This window comes from Aquarana catesbeiana, linkage group LG04, assembly GCF_042186555.1.
Source record: "Aquarana catesbeiana isolate 2022-GZ linkage group LG04, ASM4218655v1, whole genome shotgun sequence".
In the NCBI taxonomy this organism is placed as follows: Eukaryota; Metazoa; Chordata; class Amphibia; order Anura; family Ranidae; genus Aquarana; species Aquarana catesbeiana.
In genome coordinates this window covers 386,721,900-386,744,912 of record NC_133327.1, presented here as the reverse complement: position 1 = coordinate 386,744,912, position 23,013 = coordinate 386,721,900, and the positions used below count along the sequence as shown (strand labels likewise).

At 42.3% G+C, this 23,013-nt stretch overlaps 1 protein-coding gene across 1 annotated transcript in view; it reads left to right on the top strand.

Annotated features, from left to right (window-relative positions):
• Nucleotides 1-23,013, top strand: part of MAN1A1 (mannosidase alpha class 1A member 1) — a 332,653-nt gene that overhangs the window by 172,226 nt on the left and 137,414 nt on the right. Inside the window, exon 5 of the mRNA XM_073627169.1 lies at nucleotides 21,370-21,464. Coding sequence (XP_073483270.1) covers nucleotides 21,370-21,464 — 95 coding nt within the window. The remainder of the gene's footprint in view (nucleotides 1-21,369; nucleotides 21,465-23,013) is intronic.

The window sequence follows — 23,013 nt, the reverse complement described above, 5'->3', positions numbered from 1 at the left end:
TCATCCTTTAAGTTATACAAAGCCCCGTAGTAGAAACTAAATGCGTCTGCTATCTTTTGTGGGTAATATTCTTTTTGTTTGGTGCCTGGGTGAATTATATGGGTTTTTTTAGTTCTATATCTGTGCCCTTTAAGGTTCTGCGCTAGAAGTTTACCAGCTCTATTGCCATGTACATAATAGTTCATTTTTAGTCGTCGTGAAGCTTTTTCAAAATTGTCTAGTAATAACAGTCTAAGGTCATACCTGAGTTGTGTAAATTTTTTGGATAGTGTCGGTGTAGTTGTAATTTTATTTTGAGCTTCTATAATTGAAATTCTTTTGTAAGATCTTCTAGCCACTTTTGCCTCTGCCTCTTTTCTCTAGCTCCCAATTGTACCAATATGCCCCTCATGAACGCCTTGTGGGCGTTCCACAGGATAAAGGGGTCTTGTTAGAAAAAAAACCCTCTAAGCGAGTACGGAGAATAGTCTTTTGATTCTTCCTGTTGTAATAAGTAAGGGTTTAATCGCCATATTGGTTTCTGTTCGGATGGAGGCATGGTCAGACCAAGTTATCATATTGATGTTGGCAGAATTGGTTTGGAGTAGGACTCGTTGATCTATTAAGAAAATGTCAATCCTAGTATAGACTTGATGGGGTGGAGAGAAGTAGGTGAAATCCTTTTCACCAGCATGTAAGCATCGCCATGCGTCATATAGATTGTGATTGTCAATAGAAGGAAGCAGCGTGGGGGTATGACGCTTAGGTTGAGACGTGGAATCCAGTGATGGGTCTGGTATGATATTAAAGTCTCCACATATCACCAACAGACCTTTGAGGTGGAGTTGGACCTTTTTCATTAGTTTGTTGAAAAAATGGACCTGGTGTTTGTTAGGGGAGTACACCGTGACAATCGTGGTCGAGTTTAGGTCACAAGTGAGTCTTGGGAATCTGCCTTGTGGATCTTTTACTTCCTCATGTAGCTTGAACGCTATTGTGTCTGCGTTTGCAGTGAAGATAAAAGGATAATTCTTATGTGTGCATTTAGGTGAAGCCGATGAATTGAAATGAGTCTCTTGCGCACAAAGTATGTCACTATTCTGCATAAGAGCTTCCTTCCAGAGAGACTTGCACTTTGCTGGGTGGTTGAGCCCTTTAGCATTGATTGATATAATATTAAGTGCCATCTTTTGCAGGAAGTGTGATTGCTAGGGTTCTATAAGAGTCCTTTGTTGGGATTTGTGAACTATATCTATCACAAGTAAACTTAGTAATATATTCACTGTGTATAATGTGTTTACTGACTATACCTCCATAGGTTGTTTGAAGGGGAGTCCCACCTTGGTAGTTCGTAGTTATAGCCAAGTTATATATAACTTGTGTTGAAGTGTTCCTTCCAGAAGCTTGGTTCTTTCAACATCCCGAGAAGTAGAAAAGAAAATTGAAAAAAGAAAATGAGAAAAACAATAAAACAAGTATGACAAGTTTGAGGCACCTAACATGATGCAACAAGTAGAAGAGGTGCGGGGCACCTATGGGCAGCTAACTGCTGCTAGCTTATAGTGGGGGGGGTTAGTTCAACCTGACAATCCCTGACCTTGTTCCCCCAGGGACTAGGGCGCTAAAAAAGAACCCTCCAATCCTATTCACGAGTGCGATTTTGCATTTTTGGCAGTAACTTCCTTCCACTCACGGTCAACTTGGTGCGTGTGCTGGTAGTGGGGTTATCACCGTCCGGTTTTGGGAGAATGCCCCATTCCTGCAGGAGAGCAATTCCCTTATCTAGGGAGGATATCGTATAAGTATGATTTTCTCTGGTCATAGTGATTTTTGTCAGATATCCCCATCTGTATGGAATTTTGTGGTTCCTTAACACTTTGTTTACTTATTCAAATTTTTCCATTTTTGGAGAGTGTTTTGCGAGAGATCCGCAAAGAATTGTAAGTTTTGATACTGTGCTGGAATTTGATCATGCTTCCGTATGCATGACATTAGATTTTCTTTCACGTGGAAGAAATTTAAACGTAGGAGTACAACTCTTGGAATGTGATCAGACAGGTGCGATGGTTTGGGCAGGTGATGGATCCTGTCGATCGTAACATCTAAGTCAGTGAGACTTGATATGAAATTTTTAAACAAGGTCGCTGCGTAGGGGCCTAAGTCGGTTTGCTGCACCGATTCTGGTATCCCTCTTATTTTCAGGTTGTTTCTTCTCGACATGTCTTCCATAGCTGCTAATTTTGCCTTGATCCACTCATTCTCCCCTTCCTTTTCTTCATAGGCATCAACTAGATTGTTTATGGTGTCAGCGTATTCTCCCAGCTTAACCTCAATGTGGTCCACTCTATCCCCCATTGCTTGAATATTTCTATTGAATCCGTTCATACATGAGGCCATATCTGCCTGGATCGTGCTCCTTAAAGACAGTAGCATGTCTGTCAATACTGTATAAAGTACAGGTTGGTTCTGTGTGGGAAAGGATTCAAATGATTCTGGCATTTCCCTTGTGTCTTCCCCTGAGTCTGGCGCTGGGCACAGTGCCGGACTTAATCCGATGCCATCCAGCCTGGGTCTGGACTTAGCTGGGCTGTTTGATGGAGTGGGGGGATAAGAATTTTGGCTGCTAGGTAATGCTGTTTTGGGAGAATGAATACCCTTTTTTGATGCTTTTTTTGTAACTGAGGCTGCCGGAGGCCTCAGCGCCATCTTGCTTACGTGCTGTGTCTTTCAGGGAGTAAAAGTCCGTCAGATGCTGCAGGCGTCTACCATTGCGCCGTTTATTGGGCATGTTCCCGGTGATGTCCCGGTCCGATCCGTCGTAAAAACGGGGTGAAGAGGTGCCTTGGAAGGGCTGCTATGTGCCTCTAAGTCCCTGTGAAGACTGAGCTCCGGGATTATGCGACCATCCGACTCCGCTGCAGGCCACGCCCCCTGAGAATGGAATTTAATGCTGATGTATTGCTCAAATTTTCCAACGTGGTGGACTATACTAGTGTACATTAATAAAACCTCCTAACACTTGAAAGTTCTCATCATACATCTACTTAGCCTATTTGTAAGTGTGTGTGCCTGTGAGACCACTCTTAAAGTGTTACTAAACCCAGGACCCTGCATTCACTATACAGTGCCTTGCAAAAGTATTCACCCCCTTGGCATTTTTTTGTGTTTTGTTGCCTCACAACCTGGAATTAACATGGGTTGTTTGAGGATTTGCATAATTTAATTTACAGAACATGCCCACAACTTTGAAGATTTTTTTTTTTTTTTATTGTGAAGCAAACAACACATAGGACAAAATAACAGAAAAAGTCAATGTGCATAACTATTCACCCCCCTAAAGTCACTTTGTAGAGCAACCTTTTGCATCTGTCACAGCTCCAAGTCACTTTGGATAAGTCTCTGTGAGCTTGCCACATCTTACTACTGGGATTTTTGCCCATTCCTCCTTGCAAAACTGTTCCAGCTCCTTTAAGTTGGATGGTTTGCGCTTGTGAACAGCAATCTTTAAGTCTGACCACAGATTTTCTATTGGTTTGAGGTCTGGGCTTTGACTAGGCCATTCCAACACCTTTACATGTTTCCCCTTAAACCACTCAAGTGTTTGGGGTCATTGTCCTGCTGGAAGGTGAACCTCCGTCCTAGCCTCAAATTCACACACAGAGTGGTACAGGTTTTTCTCAAGAATATCACTGTATTTAGCACCATCCATCTTTCCCCCAACTCTAACCAGTTTCCCAGTCTCGACTGCTGAAAAACATCCCAACAGCATGATGCTGCCACCACCACGTTTCACTGTGGGGATGGTGTTCTTTGGGTGATGTGTTGGGTTTGCACCAGACATAGCATTTTCTTGGATGGCCAAAAAGTTAAATTTTAGTCTCATCAGACCAGAGGACCTTCCTTCATACATTTTGGGAGTCTCCCACATACCTTTTTGCAAACTCAAAATGTGCCATTTTCTTTTTTGCTGAAAGTAATGGCTTTCTTCTGGCCACTCTGCCATAAAGCCCAGCTCTATGGAACGTATGGCTTTTTGTCGTCCTATGTACAGATACTCCAGTCTCTGCTGTGGAACTCTACAGCTCCTCCAGGGTTATCTTAGGTCTCTGTGCTGGCTCTCTGATTAATGCCCTCCTTGCCCAGTCCGTGAGTTTTGGTGTGTGGCCGTCTCTTGGCAGATTTGCTGTTGTGCCATGTTCTTTCCATTTTGGTTATGATGGATTTGATGGTGCTCCTAGAGATCATCAAAGATTTGGATTTTTTTTATAACCTAACCCTGACTTGTATTTATCAACATTGTCCCTTACTTGTTTGAAGAGTTCGTTGGTCTTCATGGCAGTGTTTGGTTAGTGGTGCCTCTTGCTTCAAAAAGGTGTGTATATGTAATGACAGATCATGTGACACTTATATTGCACACAGGTGGACATCATTTCACTAATTGTGTTACTTCTGAAGGTAATTGGTTGCACCAGAGCTTTTTATGGGCTTCATAACAAAGGGGGTGAATACATACACATGCCAATTATCAGTTTTTTATTTCTGAGAAACAGTTTTATGTATATATTTTTCTAATTTTACTTCACCAACTTAGACTAAATAGTTTTATGTACCGTATTTATCGGCGTTTAACACACACCTTCAATTTAAGAGGGAAGGAAGGTGTTTTTTTTTTTTTTTTTTTTTTATATTTTTTAATTATTTTAAAGCAAAATTATGGTCAGTGCCCATCAATGCAGCCTGATTAGTGCCCATCTGCAACCTAATCTGCAGCCTCAATGCAGCCTAATCTGCAGCCTCAATGCAGCCTAATCTGCAGCCTAATCTGCAGCCTCAATGCAGCCTAATCTGCAGCCTCAATGCAGCCTCAATGCAGCCTCAATGCAGCCTCAATGCAGCCTCAATGCAGCCTAATCTGCAGCCTCAATGCAGCCTCAATGCAGCCTAATCTGCAGCCTCAATGCTGCCTAATCTGCAGCCTCAATGCTGCCTAATCTGCAGCCTCAATGCTGCCTAATCTGCAGCCTCAATGCTGCCTAATCTGCAGCCTCAATGCTGCCTAATCTGCAGCCTCAATGCTGCCTAATCTGCAGCCTCAATGCTGCCTAATCTGCAGCCTCAATGCTGCCTAATCTGCAGCCTCAATGCTGCCTAATCTGCAGCCTCAATGCTGCCTAATCTGCAGCCTCAATGCTGCCTAATCTGCAGCCTCAATGCTGCCTAATCTGCAGCCTCAATGCTGCCTAATCTGCAGGTCTCATCTGCAGCCTCGATGCAGCCTAATCTGTGCCCATTTGCAGCTTCAATGCAGCCTAATCTGTGCCCATCTGCAGCCTCACTATCTCATCAATGCAGTGCAGAAAATCAGCGAGCCGTCGTCTCCTGTTTACTCGGCTCTTTTGGCAGTCACACAGTCCCGCCTCTGCCATCAGCATTGGACCAGCTCCTGTGATAGACAGAACACTGGTCCAATGCCGGTAACTGAGGCGGGACTGTGTGTGTGACGTTAGAGCCGAGTAAACAGGAGATGATGGCTCGGGGAATTCTGGTGCTGCTCGTTCCCCTCCGAGGTAAACTATTGGCGTGTAACACACACCCGTGATTTGCCCTCTATTTTCGGGGGGGAAGAGTGCGTGTTATACGTCGATAAATATGGTATATATTTTTCTAATTTTATTTCCACAACTTAGACTATTGGGTTCTGATCCATCACATTATAATTCGGATTGAAAAAAATATTGAACTGAAGGCTGTAAGTGTAACAAAATAGGTAAAAAGCCAGGGAGGTGAATACTTTTGCAAGGCACCGAATCTGGTCTCCCATAGTACATAGAAATGCAATTATTTTAGTAAATATAAACCGCTAAATACTGTCACAAGACGTCTTGTGACATCTATCAGTGTCTGGCCGAGCACTGGTTAAAGCTTGTAGGAGGAGTTTTCATTCTCCAACTTTCCAATGAGGCTGCATGACCCCTGACCCTCTGTCTGGACAGTGCTGATTGTCCCTGTGCTGATCACACGCACCCTTCCAAAAAAAAGAAAACCTCTCTAGCAATACACACCAAACTGAGCATGTGCAGAGTGCCCCCAAGGCTCTGTACTATCAGCAGACGGATTGGGGACAGTGGAAGAAGGGGAGGATCAGGAAAGATGGGATCAAGCAGCCTTTTTACACAATGCAGTGGATTAACCCCTTAGGTTCCACAGTGAGTATAACAAGCATGCTTTACTGCATCTACAGACTGATTTTACTGTTGTGGGTTTAGTAACACTTTAAGAGGTGAATATGCAGCTAGGTTAATGTCCCTGCTGTTGTGCGATGGTGTGTTTCCACATGCCTGATGTAAGCAAATAAAAAGTGCAAAAACTATGCTTAACTGTCTTTTGTATGAATATACAGTAGTGCACCCCATTTCTTCAAGTCTGTTTTTTGTGATTGTGCAAAAAGGCTTTAATACACAGTTTGAGATTATGTAAATATGTGTATGGAATAGGAAGATGAGACCTTTTTAACATCAAGATTAAAAGCTCTTAGGAACCGAACAAAGCAAGAGCATTATCCTATTAGGCGAAGGAACACATGATCGCTATGTCTTATGCTTGCTTTTAGGTTCCTGCATTCTTAGATAATAAAGATATTTTAATGTAAAGAATGGTTATATAGTTACATAGTTACATAGTAGGTGAGGTTGAAAAAAGACACAAGTCCATCAAGTCCAACCTATGTGTGTGATTATGTGTCAGTATTACATTACATATCCCTGTATATTGCGGTCATTCAGGTGATTATCTAATAGTTTCTTGAAGCTATCAATGCTCCCCGCTGAGACCACCGCCTATGGAAGGGAATTCCACATCCTTGCCGCTCTTACAGTAAAGAACCCTCTACGTAGTTTAAGGTTAAACCTCTTTTCTTCTAATTGTAATGAGTGGCCACGAGTCTTATTAAACTCTCTTCTGCGAAAAAGTTTTATCCCTATTGTGGGGTCACCAGTACAGTATTTGTAAATTGAAATCATATCCCCTCTCAAGCGTCTCTTCTCCAGAGAGAATAAGTTCAGTGCTCGCAACCTTTCCTCATAACTAAGATCCTCCAGACCCTTTATTAGCTTTGTTGCCCTTCTTTGTACTCGCTCCATTTCCAGTACGTCCCTCCTGAGGACTGGTGCCCAGAACTGGACAGCATACTCCAGGTGCGGGCGGACCAGAGTCTTGTAGAGCGGGAGAATTATCGTTTTATCTCTGCAGTTGATCCCCCTTTTAATGCATGCCAATATTCTGTTTGCTTTATTAGCAGCAGCTTGGCATTGCATGCCATTGCTGAGCCTATCATCCACTAGGACCCCCAGGTCCTTTTCCATCATAGATTCCCCCAGAGGTTCTCCCCCCAGTGTATAGATTGCATTCATATTTTTGCCACCCAAATGCATTATTTTACATTTTTTTACATTGAACCTCATTTGCCATGTAGTCGCCCACCCCATTAATTTGTTCAGGTCTTTTTGCAAGATTTCCACATCCTGCGGAGAAGTTATTGCCCTGCTTAGCTTAGTATCGTCTGCAAATACAGAGATTGAACTGTTTATCCCATCCTCCAGGTCGTTTATGAACAAATTAAATAGGATTGGTCCCAGCACAGAACCCTGGGGAACCCCACTACCCACCCCTGACCATTCTGAGTACTCCCCATTTATCACCACCCTCTGAACACGCCCTTGTAGCCAGTTTTCAATCCATGTACTCACCCTATGGTCCATGCCAACGCACCTTATTTTGTACAGTAAACGTTTATGGGGAACTGTGTCAAATGCTTTTGCAAAATCCAGATACACCACGTCTACGGGCCTTCCTTTATCTAGATGGCAACTCACCTCCTCATAGAAGGTTAATAGATTGGTTTGGCAAGAACGATTCTTCATGAATCCATGCTGATTACTGCTAATGATATCATTTTTATTACTAAAATCTTGTATATAGTCCCTTATCATCCCCTCCAAGAGTTTACATACTATTGATGTTAGGCTAACTGGTCTGTAATTCCCAGGGATGTTTTTTGGGCCCTTTTTAAATATTGGTGCTACATTGGCTTTTCTCCAATCAGCTGGTACCATTCCAGTCAATAGACTGTCTGTAAAAATTAGGAACAACGGTCTGGCAATCACCTGACTGAGTTCCCTAAGTACCCTCGGATGCAAGCCATCTGGTCCCGGTGATTTATTAATGTTAAGTTTCTCAAGTCTAATTTTAATTCCGTCCTCTGTTAACCATGTAGGTGCTTCCTGTGTTGTGTCATGAGGATAAACACTGCAGTTTTGGTTACTGAAGCCCCCCGATTCACTCGTGAAGACTGAGGAGAAGAATAAATTCAATACCTTTGCCATCTCCCCATCCTTTGTAACCAGATGTCCTTCCTCATTCTTTATGGGGCCAATATGGTCTGTCCTCCCTTTTTTACTGTTTACATACTTAAAGAATTTCTTGGGATTTTTTTTGCTCTCCTCCGCTATGTGTCTTTCTTGTTCTATCTTAGCCAACCTAATTGCACCCTTACATTTCTTATTGCATTCTTTATAAATTCTGAATGCTGTGGATGATCCCTCAACCTTGTGTTTTTTGAAGGCCTTCTCCTTTGCTTTTATATGCATTTTTACATTGGAGTTAAGCCATCCAGGATGTTTGTTCGCTCTTTTAAATTTATTCCCCAATGGGATACATTGGCTAATGCCCTTATTTAATATGCTCTTAAAGCAAACCCATCTCTCCTCCGTATTCTTTGTTCCTAATATTTTATCCCAATTTATGCCTTTTAGCAAGGTTTGTAGTTTAGGGAAGTTGGCTCTTTTGAAATTCAGTGTCTTTGTGTTCCCTTCATGTCTCCTATTTGTGTGATTTATACTGAAACTAGTTGACCTGTGATCGCTGTTACCTAAATTGCCCCGTATTTCCACATCTGTTATCAGGTCTGTATTGTTGGTAATCAGTAGATCTAGTAATGTTTTATTTCTAGTTGGTGCGTCTACCATCTGACCCATAAAATTGTCCTGCAAGACACTAAGGAACTGGCGAGCCTTAAATGAATGCGCGGTTCCCTCCGCCCAGTCTATGTCTGGATAATTAAAATCCCCCATTATGATAACACTTCCCATCCTTGCTGCTAATCCAATTTGTGATAGGAGATCCGTCTCCACTTCCTCCCTCAGGTTAGGGGGCCTATAGCATACTCCCAGTATTATTTTCCCCTTAGCTTCATCCCTTTGGAGCTCTACCCATAAAGATTCCACCTCCTCCCTAGCCCCCTCAGTGATGTCATCTCTCACATTCACTTGTACATTATTCTTGATATATAGGCATACCCCTCCCCCTTTTTTACCCTCTCTGTCCTTGCGGTATAGGGTATACCCTTGAATGTTTGCCAGCCAATCATGAGAGCTGTTGAACCAGGTCTCTAAAATTCCCACAAAATCCAAATCCTCCTTGTACAACAGTATCTCTAGTTCACCCATCTTGTCCGCCAGGCTCCTGGCATTGGTGAACATGCCACATAGTTTAGACCGGTCGCATATTGTCCTCGTATTGGGTGTTTCAAGATTGCAACTTGGACTTGCTACTATACTCACCTTGTGTTTTTGTGCTTTGGTTAACCTACCACTAATGCCCCCAATACTACCCTCTGGAATATCTTCCGCGCTGGCTATCACTGTCTCTGGACCCTCCCCCCCATCGCCTAGTTTAAAAACCCCTCTAACTTTTTGGCCATCTTCATTCCCAGCAGATCTGCACCCTCCTCATTTAGGTGCAGTCCGTCCCTTCTATAGTACCGGTTACCGACTGAGAAGTCGGCCCAGTCCTCCAGGAACCCAAACCCCTCCTTACTACACCAGCTCTTCAGCCACTTGTTTACTTCCCTAATCTCCCTCTGCCTCTCTGGTGTGGCTCGATGTACCGGTAGTATTCCTGAGAACACTACCTTGGAGGTCCTTTTCCTCAATTTAGCTCCTAAGTCCCTAAAATCGTTCTTTAGGACACTCCATCTGCCTCTGACTTTGTCATTGGTGCCAACGTGCACCATGACAGCCGGGTCTTCCCCAGCCCCTCCCAGTAATCTGTCCACAAGATCCGTGATGTGCCAAACCCGAGCGCCCGGTAGACAACATACTGTTCGGCGCTTCAGGTCTTGGTTACAGATTGCCCTCTCTGTCCTTCTAAGAATTGAGTCCCCTACCACCAGAATTATGGTTTGAGTTCTTTAAGAACCAGCGTGTAGAATTCACATAGTTTCTACAAATCTATGTGCATAGTCGGGCACAACTGTATTTGGTAGGTTACATTTGGTTATTTTAGGGGTTATACTAAATTTAGGTTAATAAAACAAATAAAGGAAGATATAAGTGTTACAGATAAGTGATACTGGGAGGGATATGGGTGCTGACCTTAATCTTTACACTGAATTTCTCACACCCTAATGTGCTTCATAAAAGTTTGGAGGTATTTCCTGGTAAAGTTTATTAAATTTAAAATTCTCCAGGAAGGTCAGTGGACAGGTAACAGAGTGCTATATGAAAACTACATCAGATCAACTGACAGCTGATTGTAGGGAAGGGGACACACTCCTCTTCACACAGCTCACAGAAACAGAGCTGAGGCTGTCAATCAGTGGCTGTGTGTACTGGAGATCCCTCCCATGTCACCCTTTTCTCTTGGTGTCAGGACAACCTGTCAGGAGTGGTTCATGCAGAAAAACGAGGCATCATGCACAGAAATTACACTTGGTGCTCAGGATTGAGACAAGTACACACTATAGAGGGATATGCTTTGTTCATGTTTCGGGTCAGGTTTACAACCACTTTAAATAAAAATCTAAACAATGTTACTTTGCATTTTTTTAGTGGCTCTGGCAGCACTTAAATGCTATTAAATAGAAGATGGGAGCTTTTAGTTCTCCTCACCCCAGTTGATACCTGCCTTTATGTGTCTGCCACAGTGGTTAAGAAGCAATTTGCTGAGTGTGTCATGACATTGAGTCACTAAATAGCTTTAGAATTAAATCGTAGTCAAATTTATGAGGCTAGGAATGAGCCTTCTGAGTGCACGGTTTTCAGTGATGAGCGTCTAATTGCGGTTTTCTTTTTTTCAGCGCCTATTTTTCTCTTTCCAGCAACCTACGGCAAGTCAGGGCGCCCAAGGAGTCAGTGTCATAGGATAGTTTATATGCAAAGTGCTACCTGCTCTGTTCATACCTCAGCACACATTAATATAATGACTGTTTGCTGCTGTGGCTTTTCTATACACAGTACTAAATGTAATAGGAAAATTGGGAACCAGATGCTTGAAGCTTAGCAGAGGGTACGTGATAAAAAGATCCTTGCGATTACCAGCAGCGGATTCATGGATTGCTCATTGAAGAGGCAGCTGCTGTCTGCTGTGATACAGACTAAATACTGATGACCTTTTCTCTGCATTGTTTGTACGCACAGGAATATTTCCACTGTTTTTTGTTTTGGTTTTTTTTTGTTTGTTTTTTGTTTGTTTTTTTACTCCTTTTCATCCATTGGAAACACGTTTTTTTTTTTTTTTTTTTAGCTGTAGGACTCCTATGTGTACAGCATATATTATATAGTAAGAAAACTCATTTTTACATTGCTCGTGAAATAAATTTGGGTGTTTAACAGACTTAATTGTCTTCCCAACCCTGCTAACTTATTAGTAGCCACTCAATGAGTGAAGATTACAGCAGTAAGTGGCTTAGTTAGCTTTGAACAGTGCATGACCTTTCCATAGGCTCTCCCTCTGTCAGAAGCTGGCAGAGCAGAAACACCTCTAGAGATGTCTTAAGGACAGTTTATCAAAACTGGGGCAGCTGTGCATGGCAACTGGTCAACGTCTATCCTTCACCTTCAAAGCTTAGTGTTACTAAACCCACAACAGTAAAATCAGTCTGTATATGCAGTAAAGCATGCTTGTTATACTCACTGTGAAACCTAAGGGGTTAATCCTCTGCATTGTGCAAAAAGGCTGTTTGATCCTGTCTTCTCTGAGCCTCCCCTTTTTGCATTGCCCCCAAAACATGTCTGGATAAGACAGAGTTAGTGGAGTCGGGCTGTACATGCTCAGTTTGGTGTGTATTGCTAGAGTTTCCCCCCCCCCCCCCTTAGAGTGCATGTGATTAGCACATAGCCAATCAGCACTGACCAGATAGGGGTCCTGCATCCAGGTAGGACAGTCAGTGCAGTATGAAAACTCATCCCACAAGCTTTAACGAGGCACTGATAGAAGTCACAAGACTATGTACTGCTGATGAGAAAAGGTATTTAGCTGTTTATATTTACTAAAATTTTACATTACCATGTTCTGTGTACTGTGGGAGACCAGAGATAGTGAATGCAGGGTCCTTGTTTTAGTAACCCTTTATCTGGAAAAACTGAATCGTTGGGAGAAGCCAACAGCCAGTGACTAGTTTATAATAATGAGTGGGCAGCAGTTATAAATTAAGCATCCATAGAGGCAAAATGGTGTGGAGGGGCCCATAATTTCCAGCGGTTGTTATTTCTGGTAATTTGTGTTCCTGGAAATGTGATCTCTGGTGACGTGACATTATACTAACCCCTTGGCGGCGGCCGTTTGCACAAATGCTGTCTCTTGGCACCTAGTCCTAAGCGCAGAGGGGCTTATTTGCACGCATTGCTGCCCATACACTTGTGCCGCGAACACTACACGTTCCTGGCACAGTTACTGATGTCTAACCAAATGCTCCCAATCGCTCCTTGCGATCGGGAGTTTTCGATCACGTGACCACTGTGATTGGCTGTCATGTGGTCATGTGATCCAAAAACCCCTGTTCGCAAGAAGCATTCTGAAGCTTTTGTTTAGACCATAACTATGCCGGGAGCATGTGGTCTTAAGCCCCACCCCGGCTCCCAGTGTCATAAATTTCTTAGGAGGGTAATTTTTATAACCTTGTATTATGCGTTCTTCAACATTGGGAGCCCCTCGGTAACTGTGCATTTTCTCTACATTGTAATATATTATTTGCCTGTGCTTGGGGGGGGGGGGGGTGTCCCTGTTTCCAGGAGGAGGGAGGACTGTCTTGGCCACTACTAAAGCCAACCACGATCCTGCTAGCCCGTCCATCATCTGGAGGAAGATGACTCGATTGGTTGCCACTACCAATCTCAGATTGGCATGGCAGTTCTCTGCTTTTATAAAATGTTACCTTGTCCTCTACAACCGGACACCTCTATCACATTGTGATCACTTTTTTTTTCCAATACCCTTCAAATGTTGATGCTTATAAAGACAAACCTAGTTTTATGTTAAATTTTTAGTTTTGACAATTCTGGTGAACCATAATGGTGAAACATAGATGTAATTCTAGCTATGGTAAGATACTTCTGGCCCAGAACACCTGCTATGATATGACGATGCAGAATTGCCATACTTTAGCTCTTGTTTGTGCTCAACTCCCACTTTACCTCGTTCTGTTCTCCTCTTCTCTTAGTGACTGTAGTATGCTTGGTCTGGTTGTGCAGCAGCTCTAAAATAGATATGTTAGAAATCACATTGAGTTATTGAAAGTTGCATTGTGTATTGGGGTGCTGTATCCGAGGTATCCATAACTCTTCCTGCATTTTTTGTTGAGACCTGTAGTATAAAGCTTCTACCTGAGTAATTAGGTATTCTGTTCAGGTACAATTGGTGCTCATTGTGTCAGATTTAGGTGCAAAAGTTAATTGTTAAAGGAAAAAAACTAAACACATTTCTATCTTTGTAACATTGAAGAAATGTACCATCTTTGCTATAATTTGAGAGAACCTAGAGGCAAAGTATAGCGATTGATATAACCTATGGGCAGATATAGTTGGTCTTATCTTGTGAATTACCTATTTGGTTGACTTTTAGTAACTTGACTACTGATCTTGCTTGCACTAGTACCATTTTGGGTCCCTGCTGGCGCGTTTCTATTAGCCATTAAGACAGCCAGTTGCTGTTGTCGGTGTTTAAATTATTAAACTCTTGGATTTTGGGCATTCCCTAAATACTTTGAAGATAAGCCATCTTCAAAGGTAAAGTGAGCACAGAGGTTTACTGTAAATGGCAATTGACATTATAAATATGGTTTTCTATTCACCCCTACCTTGTGATGAAAAATTGTAAATGTAAAGCGGTATCAAACCTAAAACCAAAAATGTGAGAGATTGCAGCTTACCAATCCATAGGCCTGGTGGCTGCATGAGATTTTTAATTTTTGAGCTTTTTTCCTTTATTCCACCTGGTGATCCAGCCAGCAACACACTTTCTGTCTTAGTGTGTTTGCATTCTGGATGAAGTAGTTTAAAGGTTTTACATAAATGAATAAAAGCTGACTATTGAAACCCGAAATTTTTTTTTTTTATGTCATAATGTAGAGTATAAGATTTCCTATCATTTGAGCCCAGTTTTGCCACAAAGTGTTAATCCAGCTCAGAGCAATCCTCTTTTATTGTTCAGTGAGATAAAACTTGACAAACAGAGAAAAACTTTGTCAAATCCTCCCCCTTGCTGTGAGTGACAGGTGATTTACATCTCGTGCACTAGCCTAAGACATCCATTGTTTTTTAATTCCCACACCCACTCCTTTCTTCAGCAGCTCTGCAAGGATTGGCTGTTCCACACCTCAGCATGATTTGGCATGCTGAAGTCATGTGGTTACTTTCCTGTCTTTTCACTGGATGTTAGAGATCATAGCAGAAGTTCAGTGTAAGGAATACACAGGAGAAAATGCATATTGACAAGGGGAGTGTAGAGGTGGGCGGGGAATCTACTGACATCACGACTCCACCCACCGAGCTCCAGACAACAGACCCACCCACAGAATCTGCAGTTTTTCGGGTCTAATAGACAGAGGGGAAACATTTGACAGGTAAAGATACATGCAGGAGGCATGTATATCTTTATAGATGACCCCTATGGCAGTAGTTTAGAAAGGATGACATTGGGTTTACATCCACTTTAAAACTCAACCCTCTAACTGCTACCTTGCCTGGACAGCTTGGTCCTATAAAGTAAAATTGAAAAATAACAGTCTTACTGGCTGGATCACCAGGTAAAACCAAACAAAAAAAGAGAGCGAATGCAGCACCACATTTAGTAATTAGTACACTGCAATGTAATACTTTTTTTTTTTTGGGGTTTGATACCACTTTAACTGACACCTCAGGTGTGGATAAAATTAGATTTATTTTCCAAATGCAGCATTTGGTAGTCTCTCCATCTGGTGGTGCCCAGGCTTACCACAGGATTTATTCTAACCAATGCGCATGTGCTAACTTAGCATCTGTGCACCAAGAACCAGTATCAAAGTAGAAAATGGACTATATTCCACAAGATGGAAAGGCTGCCTGACATTGGCAGGCTGAACAGTTTAAAAAGAGTGTATGTGCAGTACATATTGTTTTCAACATTAATCAATTGGGTTACATTTGACAAGACTTGGCTAGATTTTGCCAGAGCTGTGATCAGGATACAACTGTTTATACCAGGGGTAGGCAACCCCCAGCACTAGTGGCACAAGCTGCACACAAAGCCTCTTTTGCCATCACTCGACTCCCTCCCCATCAGCAGAGCAGTGCAGGGAAATGTCATTAAGACACTAATACATTCCAATTTCAGAATTCCCTACGCTGCACCTGCACTGAGGGGGTGGCACTGTGCCCCCACACATTGTAAACGATGGGAAGCATTGTTTGGTTCTCTAACTTTGCTGTAGCTGCTATCGTCAGCTTTTGTGATGGGGAAGAGATTGGGTGCAGTTCTGCTGGGGGGGAGGGGGGGTCCCTGTTTCCAGGAGGATGACTGTCATTGGCCACTGCTAAAGCCAATCCGTCCTGGTAGACCCCCCCCCCCCCCACCATCTGGAGGAAGATGACTCTCTTGGTTGCCACTACCAATCTCAGAAAGAAGGGATTTCACTGTGATTGAGAAAACCACAATCAGGTGACAGTTTGTGGAATTACTGTTGAGCTTCTGGGAACTTTGTTGAAATTACTCCTGAACCTTTGCGTCACTACTGAACCCCTGCACTCTGTGTCCCTTTTAAGCCACAGCCAATATTCAGCGCAATAAAAATCACGCCCAACCACTTTTTCTCAGCTGCGGGGGCCCAACTTATGATCCTGCACACAGGCCTTCTGCTTTCAGAAAATGCCCTTGACCTGAGCTAATCATTGTGCATCCATTCCATCTGCTTGTATGTGATATCACATACATACACGTGGGCTGGATACGAGCAGTGGATCAGCAGGATGAGTATGCCAGGACAGGTAGATGTCTCATCTCTGCTTCCTTTCACCATTCTGCATATCACAGATGAGCAGGAGGTTACAGCGGTGGGGAAAATGAGCAGGAGAGGTTCAAAGGTGAAACAGAAGAGCAGGAGGGTACAGCGGTGGGGCAGATGTGCAGGAAGGTACAGTGGTGGAGGAGATGAGAAGGGGGTTCAGCAGTGGGACAGAAGAGCAGGGGGGGTTCAGTGTTGGGCCAGATGAGCAAGGGGGTTCAGTGTTGGGGCAGGAAAGCGGGGGGGGGGTAGAGCAGTGGGTCAGATGAGCAGGGGGTTACAGTGGTGGGACAGGAGAGCAGGTGGAACAGAGGTGGGGCAGAAGAGCAGGGGGATACAGAGGTGAGACGTGCAGGAGGTACATTGGTGGGGCAGATGAGAAAGCGGGTTACAATGGTGTGGCAGATGAGTTCAGTGTTAGGACAGATGAGAAGGTGATTCAGTAGTGAGACAGAAGAGCATGGGGATATGGCGGTGGAGCAGATGTGCAAGGAGGTACAGCGGTGGGGCAGATGAGAAAAGGGGTACATTGATGGGGCAGATATGCAGGGGGGTTACAGTGGTGGGGCAGAAGAGCAAGGGGGTACAGTGGTGGGGCACATGTGCAGGAGGTACAGTGGTGGGAGGGATGAGAAGGGGGTTCAGCAGTGGGACAGAAAATCAGGGGGGGTACAGTGATGGGGCAGATGAGCACGGGGTTACAGTGGTGGAACAGATGAGCAGGGGGGTTGAGTGTTGGGCCAGATGAGAAGGGGGTTACAGTGGTGGGAAAGATGAGCAGGGGGGGGGGGGTTCAGTGTTGTGGCAGAGGAGAAAGGAGGTACATTGGTGGGACATATGAGCAGAGAAGCAGGGAGTACAGAGGTGGGGCAGATGTGGAGAGGGGTGCAGAGAAAAAAGGAGGTACATCTGTGGCAGGGGGTTACAGTGGTGGGGCAGAAGAGCAGGGGAAACAGAGGTGGGACAGATGTGCAGGAGGTACAGTCGTGAGGCAGATAAGAATGGGGGTTACAGTGGTGGGGCAGGGACAGATGAGAAGGTGGTTCAGTGGTGAAGCAGATGTGCATGGAGGTACAGTGGTGGGCCAGATGAGCAGGGGGGGTTACAGTGGTGGGGCAGATTTGCAGGGGGGACAGTGATCTGAGGGGTGAAGGTGCAGGAATTGGGGCTGATTTGAGCCGTGAGAGTGCAGGATGGTAATTCCTCACTACTAAAGTAGTTTACAGCATTTACTTTATAAAAAATCCTTTTAGTGATTGAGAGTGTGAAGTTGACATTTTTTTGTTATAAAATCGGCACGCTCAATTTCTCTTAAAACATTTTTCGTCACACTGTGCTCAAAAGGTTGACTACCCCTGGTTTATACATTTTGAGATAAGTATTGTAACATTCCAAGCATTTTCTATTTATTCCTTTAGAATTTAGCATTATAGCATTACATTTTTTTCATAAGGCCCCTTTCACACTGGGGCGTCGGCGGTAAAGTTCCGCTATTTTTAGTTTTTGCGGGGGGTTTTTGGCAACTGGCGGGGCACATTTAACCCCTGCTATCGGTCGAAAGAGGGTTAAAACGTCCTGCAAAGCGCTGGTAGAGCGACGCTTTGCCGGCATTTTTCAGCAGCGGTGCCCATTCATTTCAATGGGCAGGGGCGCTTTAGGAGCGGTGTATACACACCGCTCCTTCACCGTTCCAAAGATGCTGCTTACAGGAGTTTTTTTAACGTCCTGCCAGCGCATCGCTGAAACTGCAGGGGAGCCATTTTTCAGGCGCTTTACAGGCACTATTTTTAGCCCAAAAGCGCCTGAAAAACATCTGTGTGAAAGGGGTCTAAGTTTATGAGTATTCAAATAAAGTTATGCCGCTACCTGCAGGAAGATTGGACAACAGCAACCAAAGCTGTAAGGACAGCCCAGCATAACCACTTTCACTCCCAGTATACTTCATATTTTTTTTTTTTTTATTTGCTTATCTGCTTCATTTTTCTCTTTTGCTCTTTAATAAACATGTTCTAGCAAGATTCCTCAATAGCTTGAGGGCTTGTTTTTGCAACTTTCATATTGGCTATTCCTTAGCTACGCCCTGGGGCTCTTTTAGGGGGCACCCTCATGTTTGAGTAAGAGGACTTTTTTAGAACTCATCTTGAATATTGGGCTACAAACTAGATTTTCTCAGTCTGCCTCCACCCTGCTTTTTGTCAAATTTACCAACTCTGAAAAGTTAGAAGACTTTCACACTGCTTTTTTTTTTGCTAGAAAATTTCTTAAAATCCCCAAACTTTTTTTTTTTTTTTTTTTTTTTTTTTTTAAGCAAAGACCCTAGAAAATAATGTGGCGGTCATTGCAATATTTAATGTTTTATGGCACAAGGTATTTGTGCAGCGGTCTTTCAAATGCAATTTAAAAAAAAAAAAATACACTTTTTTTTTACCACTTCATGCAAAACGACGTACCCATACGTCAGCACTTTGACGCTAAATACTGGGGTTATGGCAGCAGCCAGCTGCCATAATCCCGTTATTTTTCGGGAACGCTGTGTGTTTCTCTTTAAGATAAGTGGTCTCTGCGGCATATTCGCCACAAGATCACTTATCGGCGGCAGGAGAGGTGCCCACCCCCCTCCCGCCGCGCTCTGCTCATCTCTGCCACTTATTAGACCCGCCGGTAGTGGCAGAGACGATTGCGTCCTCTACCGTGGATGCCTGGCTGCTGACTGAGGGGAAGATGGCCCCTGCTCGGCTCCATGGCATGGGAGGGCGGAAGCGAAGTCAAACCTCACTTCCGCCTATAGGATTTTTATTTGTTTTTTATTTTTATTTTATTGCATTTTAGTGTAAATATGAGATCTGAGGTCTTTTCGACCACAGATCTCATATTTAAGAGGTCCTGTCATGCTTTTTTGTATTACAATGATGTTTACATTCCTTGTAATAGAAATAAAAGTGACCCAATTTTTTTTTTTTTTTTTTTTAAGTTTAAAAATAAAAAAATTTAAAGTAAAATAAATAAGAATTTTTTTTTTTTTTTTTTTTTTTTTGAAAACTGTGTTCAAACCACACATGTGAGGTATCGCCACGATCATTAGAGTGAGAGCAATGATTCCAGCTCTTGACCTCTGTAACTCAAAACTGATAACCTGTAGAAATTTTTAAACATCGCGTATGGAGACTTTTAAGGGTAAAAATTTAAAATAAATAAAAATATGATGCGCTAGAGTGTGCTGAACGTGCCCCTAACAAAGAGATACAGTACATATACAACAAATTGCAAAGGTATCTACCACACTATATACTATATCCCATAAAGTAAATTAACATAATGTGCACAAATAAACCGTGCAATGAGCATATAAAATGATAATGGTAATATTAATAAATTTGCTCCAAAACAAATAAGTGCAGAACAGGTGCTAAAAAAGTGCAATTGACAAATAAAATAATGATAATAATATTGCTTCAAAAATAATTCCTACATGCAAACAAATACTGAAAAGTGACATGTGCCAACCAAAAAGTGCAAAGTGTCACGCAATGCATATACTTAATAGTCCATCATGAAAATATATATATATAATTGAACACAAAAGGTGGTTTCCATATGCCCCCTTTCACAAGTCTCTGGATTATCTATAGACCTGACGGACTAGGCTTGCCCTGGCATTGGGTTCGGGGGTCACTAGTTGAGCACTAAAAGCCTGAAAAGCCTTCCTTCCCAGTGGTTTGGAAGGTTCTCACAACAGATGCCAGCTTATCAGGCTAGGGAGGAGTCTGGTATGCTCTTTCAGCTTATAGAACTTGGTCATTTTGAGAAAGCTGGATCTCAAGGCATTGAAGTTATTCCTTCAACAATGAACTTCTCATTTGCAAGGTCTTCCAACCAGTATTTAGTCAGACAGTGCAACGGCAATAGCTTACATCATCTATCAGGGAGGAACCGGAAGTCTTGCGGCTCAAATAGCAGCGGATCCAATTCTGTAGTCTGAGACACCTCTTTTAACCTGTTAGGTTTTGTGGGCCCTTTAGCCTTCATTTGCTGTGTTACCAACCCATCCGTTTGACTGCTTTTGGGCATCCCTGTGTATCAGAAAATGTATCCTGTGTTCCGTAATGTACGATTAGGAAAATAGGATTTTTTGACTTGCCCTAAAACACCTTTCATGGAAAACATTACGGAATACTGATCCTTCCCTTCTTTTTCTTATGATCCTCTTCTACTATTTCTTGCTAACAAGCTGAGGCATGCTGGAAGTGGAAGGGGGTTATACTGGGTTCTAACAGCTTTATATACCAATGTCCAGTCTCCATTAGCTGCTTAACCCATTTTCAGTACTTGTCCTGTAATGTACACCATGAAAAATTTTAAAGTGGATGTAAACCGGATTCATTAAATTTGTCTGCCCCATTCCTCTGTTATCAGCCTGATAACTTTTGACAAGCTCTCCGAGGCCCGAAGATGGACCTGTGTGTGTTGGAGGAGGTTGCTATAAATAGATTAGCAGCCAGCTAGACAATTCAGTCACGCTCTGCATGTGTGGGGAGGGGATGTGTGCCTTTCTTCCAGTCAGCTTTGTCAGTGTCTAGCAATGCTCTCCTCCTACAGATGAACGAGGAAATGAAAAATCTAACATGATGTGCACTCTCTAAACAGTATATAAAGGTGAAGACAGCAGATATACATGTCAAACTTGTATAGGGAGATTTGTTTCATCTCTGTGTATCATCTGAGGCTGTCACTTCACTGGGTATATGTGAGGGTTTACATCCAATTTAAGGATTTAAAAAATCCTATTCTGTTTTTTCATAATTTGAGTTTGAGGGATTAGATCCATGGGTGTTGGATTTGTTTTTTTTTTTTTTAACTTTTGTCCTCTTTGGGGTGACTTCTCTTCACGTCCTTGTCCTTGTGATCATAGTAATCAGTACAGGGGTAGCAGATTGATTTTTCCACCAGGGACACAGCAATGAAACATTTTATCACTTCCATTTCAAAGATCCAAAATGTGCCTTTTTAGCTCCCCTTTTAAGTCTTATTGGTGTAATTTTTTTCTGAACTGGCATTATATTTCTTGAATCTTTTTTTAGATCTTCAGAAGAAAAGCAATAGAACTGGGAGAGAAACTGTTACCTGCTTTCAATACTCCAACAGGAATTCCTTGGGCACTGTTAAATATCAAGAGGTAAATGTATATTTAGTTTTATGTACCTTTCTAGCTGGCAGTTTTTTTTAATTTTCTTAATCTTTTCTGTTCATGAATCGTTCCTATCTCCTATTAAGTACAGCTAGAAAAGAATAGTGAGATATTTGTTACTTTAAGGTAGGCGGCAAAGCTTTTATACTATAGGGAGGTATTGTAGTGGTCCTTTTAAAAAACCTGCCATTAACAATTTCTTTGATAAGGTGTTAAACATGTAGTATGCCCTTTAAGGTTTTATAGATAACCATGTGAAAAGTAAGCAGCTCAATGTAAATCTGTCGGTATGTTCATATTTTAAACTCCTTGTTTCTTGCATAGTTGTGTATATGGTGATAGATACCGTACTCACAATGTAAGTCTATGAGCCAATGTAGCATACTGTATGTCGGTTGCACAAATGCATACAGATTAGGAAATTGGGCAATTGCTATTTTAACTGAGACAATGATTAAATGATGCACAATTGAGTGTTAACTATTTATTAGAATTTTCATGTTAAAACAATTGGTTAGTCAAGAGAAATCAATATTAGAATGTGCAAATCCTCTTGGTGTCCAAAGGTTCTCTGCTAATGCTGTAATATGATGGGTGGCATCAATGCCAATACAAAGGTTTGTATTTGGAAGGGTGTTGGCCAATATCAAAGATCATATTTGAATTTAACTACTTTTAAAGGCCAGACTGTTGCACCCCCTTCCTGCCCAGGCCTTTTTAAAGTTTTCAGCGATGACGTACTGACGATTAGTCATGCAAAACTATTCCCACATTAATTACACACACACAAATTTATGCATTTATGTGTGTGTGTATGTATATATGTGTGTGTGTATATAGATATATATATATTATATATATATATATATATATATATATATATATATATATATATATATATAATATACCCTGGCAGAATTTGATTTATAATCAATTGTGTTTACTCTTTTTAAATCATAATCGCTTTCTGGCTGATGAATGCAAATGGTCCTCCAGTATTTTTTGGTAACATACTGCATTCATCTTGCCATCAATTTTGACCAAATTTCCTGTGCGTTTGTAGCTCACACATCCCCAAAACATCAGCGATCCACCCCTGTTTCACAGTAGGAATGGTGTACCTTTCATCATAGGCCTTGTTGACTCCTCTCGAAATGTAGTGTTTATGGTTGTGGCCAAAAAGCTCAATTTAGGTCTCATCTCTCCAACTGACTTTGTGCCAGAAGGTTTGAGGCTCGTATCTGTGCCGTTTAGCATATTGTAAGTGGGATACTTTGTGCCATTTGCGTAGTATTGGCTTTCTTCTGGCAACTCAACCATGAGTTGAGCCCATCTTTCTTCAAGTGCCTCCTTATTGTGCATCTTGAAAAAGCCACACCACATGTTTTCAGAGACTCCTGTATTTCACCTGAAGTTATTTGTGGGTTTTTCTTTGCATCACAAACAATTTCCATGGCAGTTGTGGCTGACATTTTAGTTGGTCTACCTGACTGTGGTTTGGTTTCTACAGAACCCCTCATTTTCCACTTATTGATTA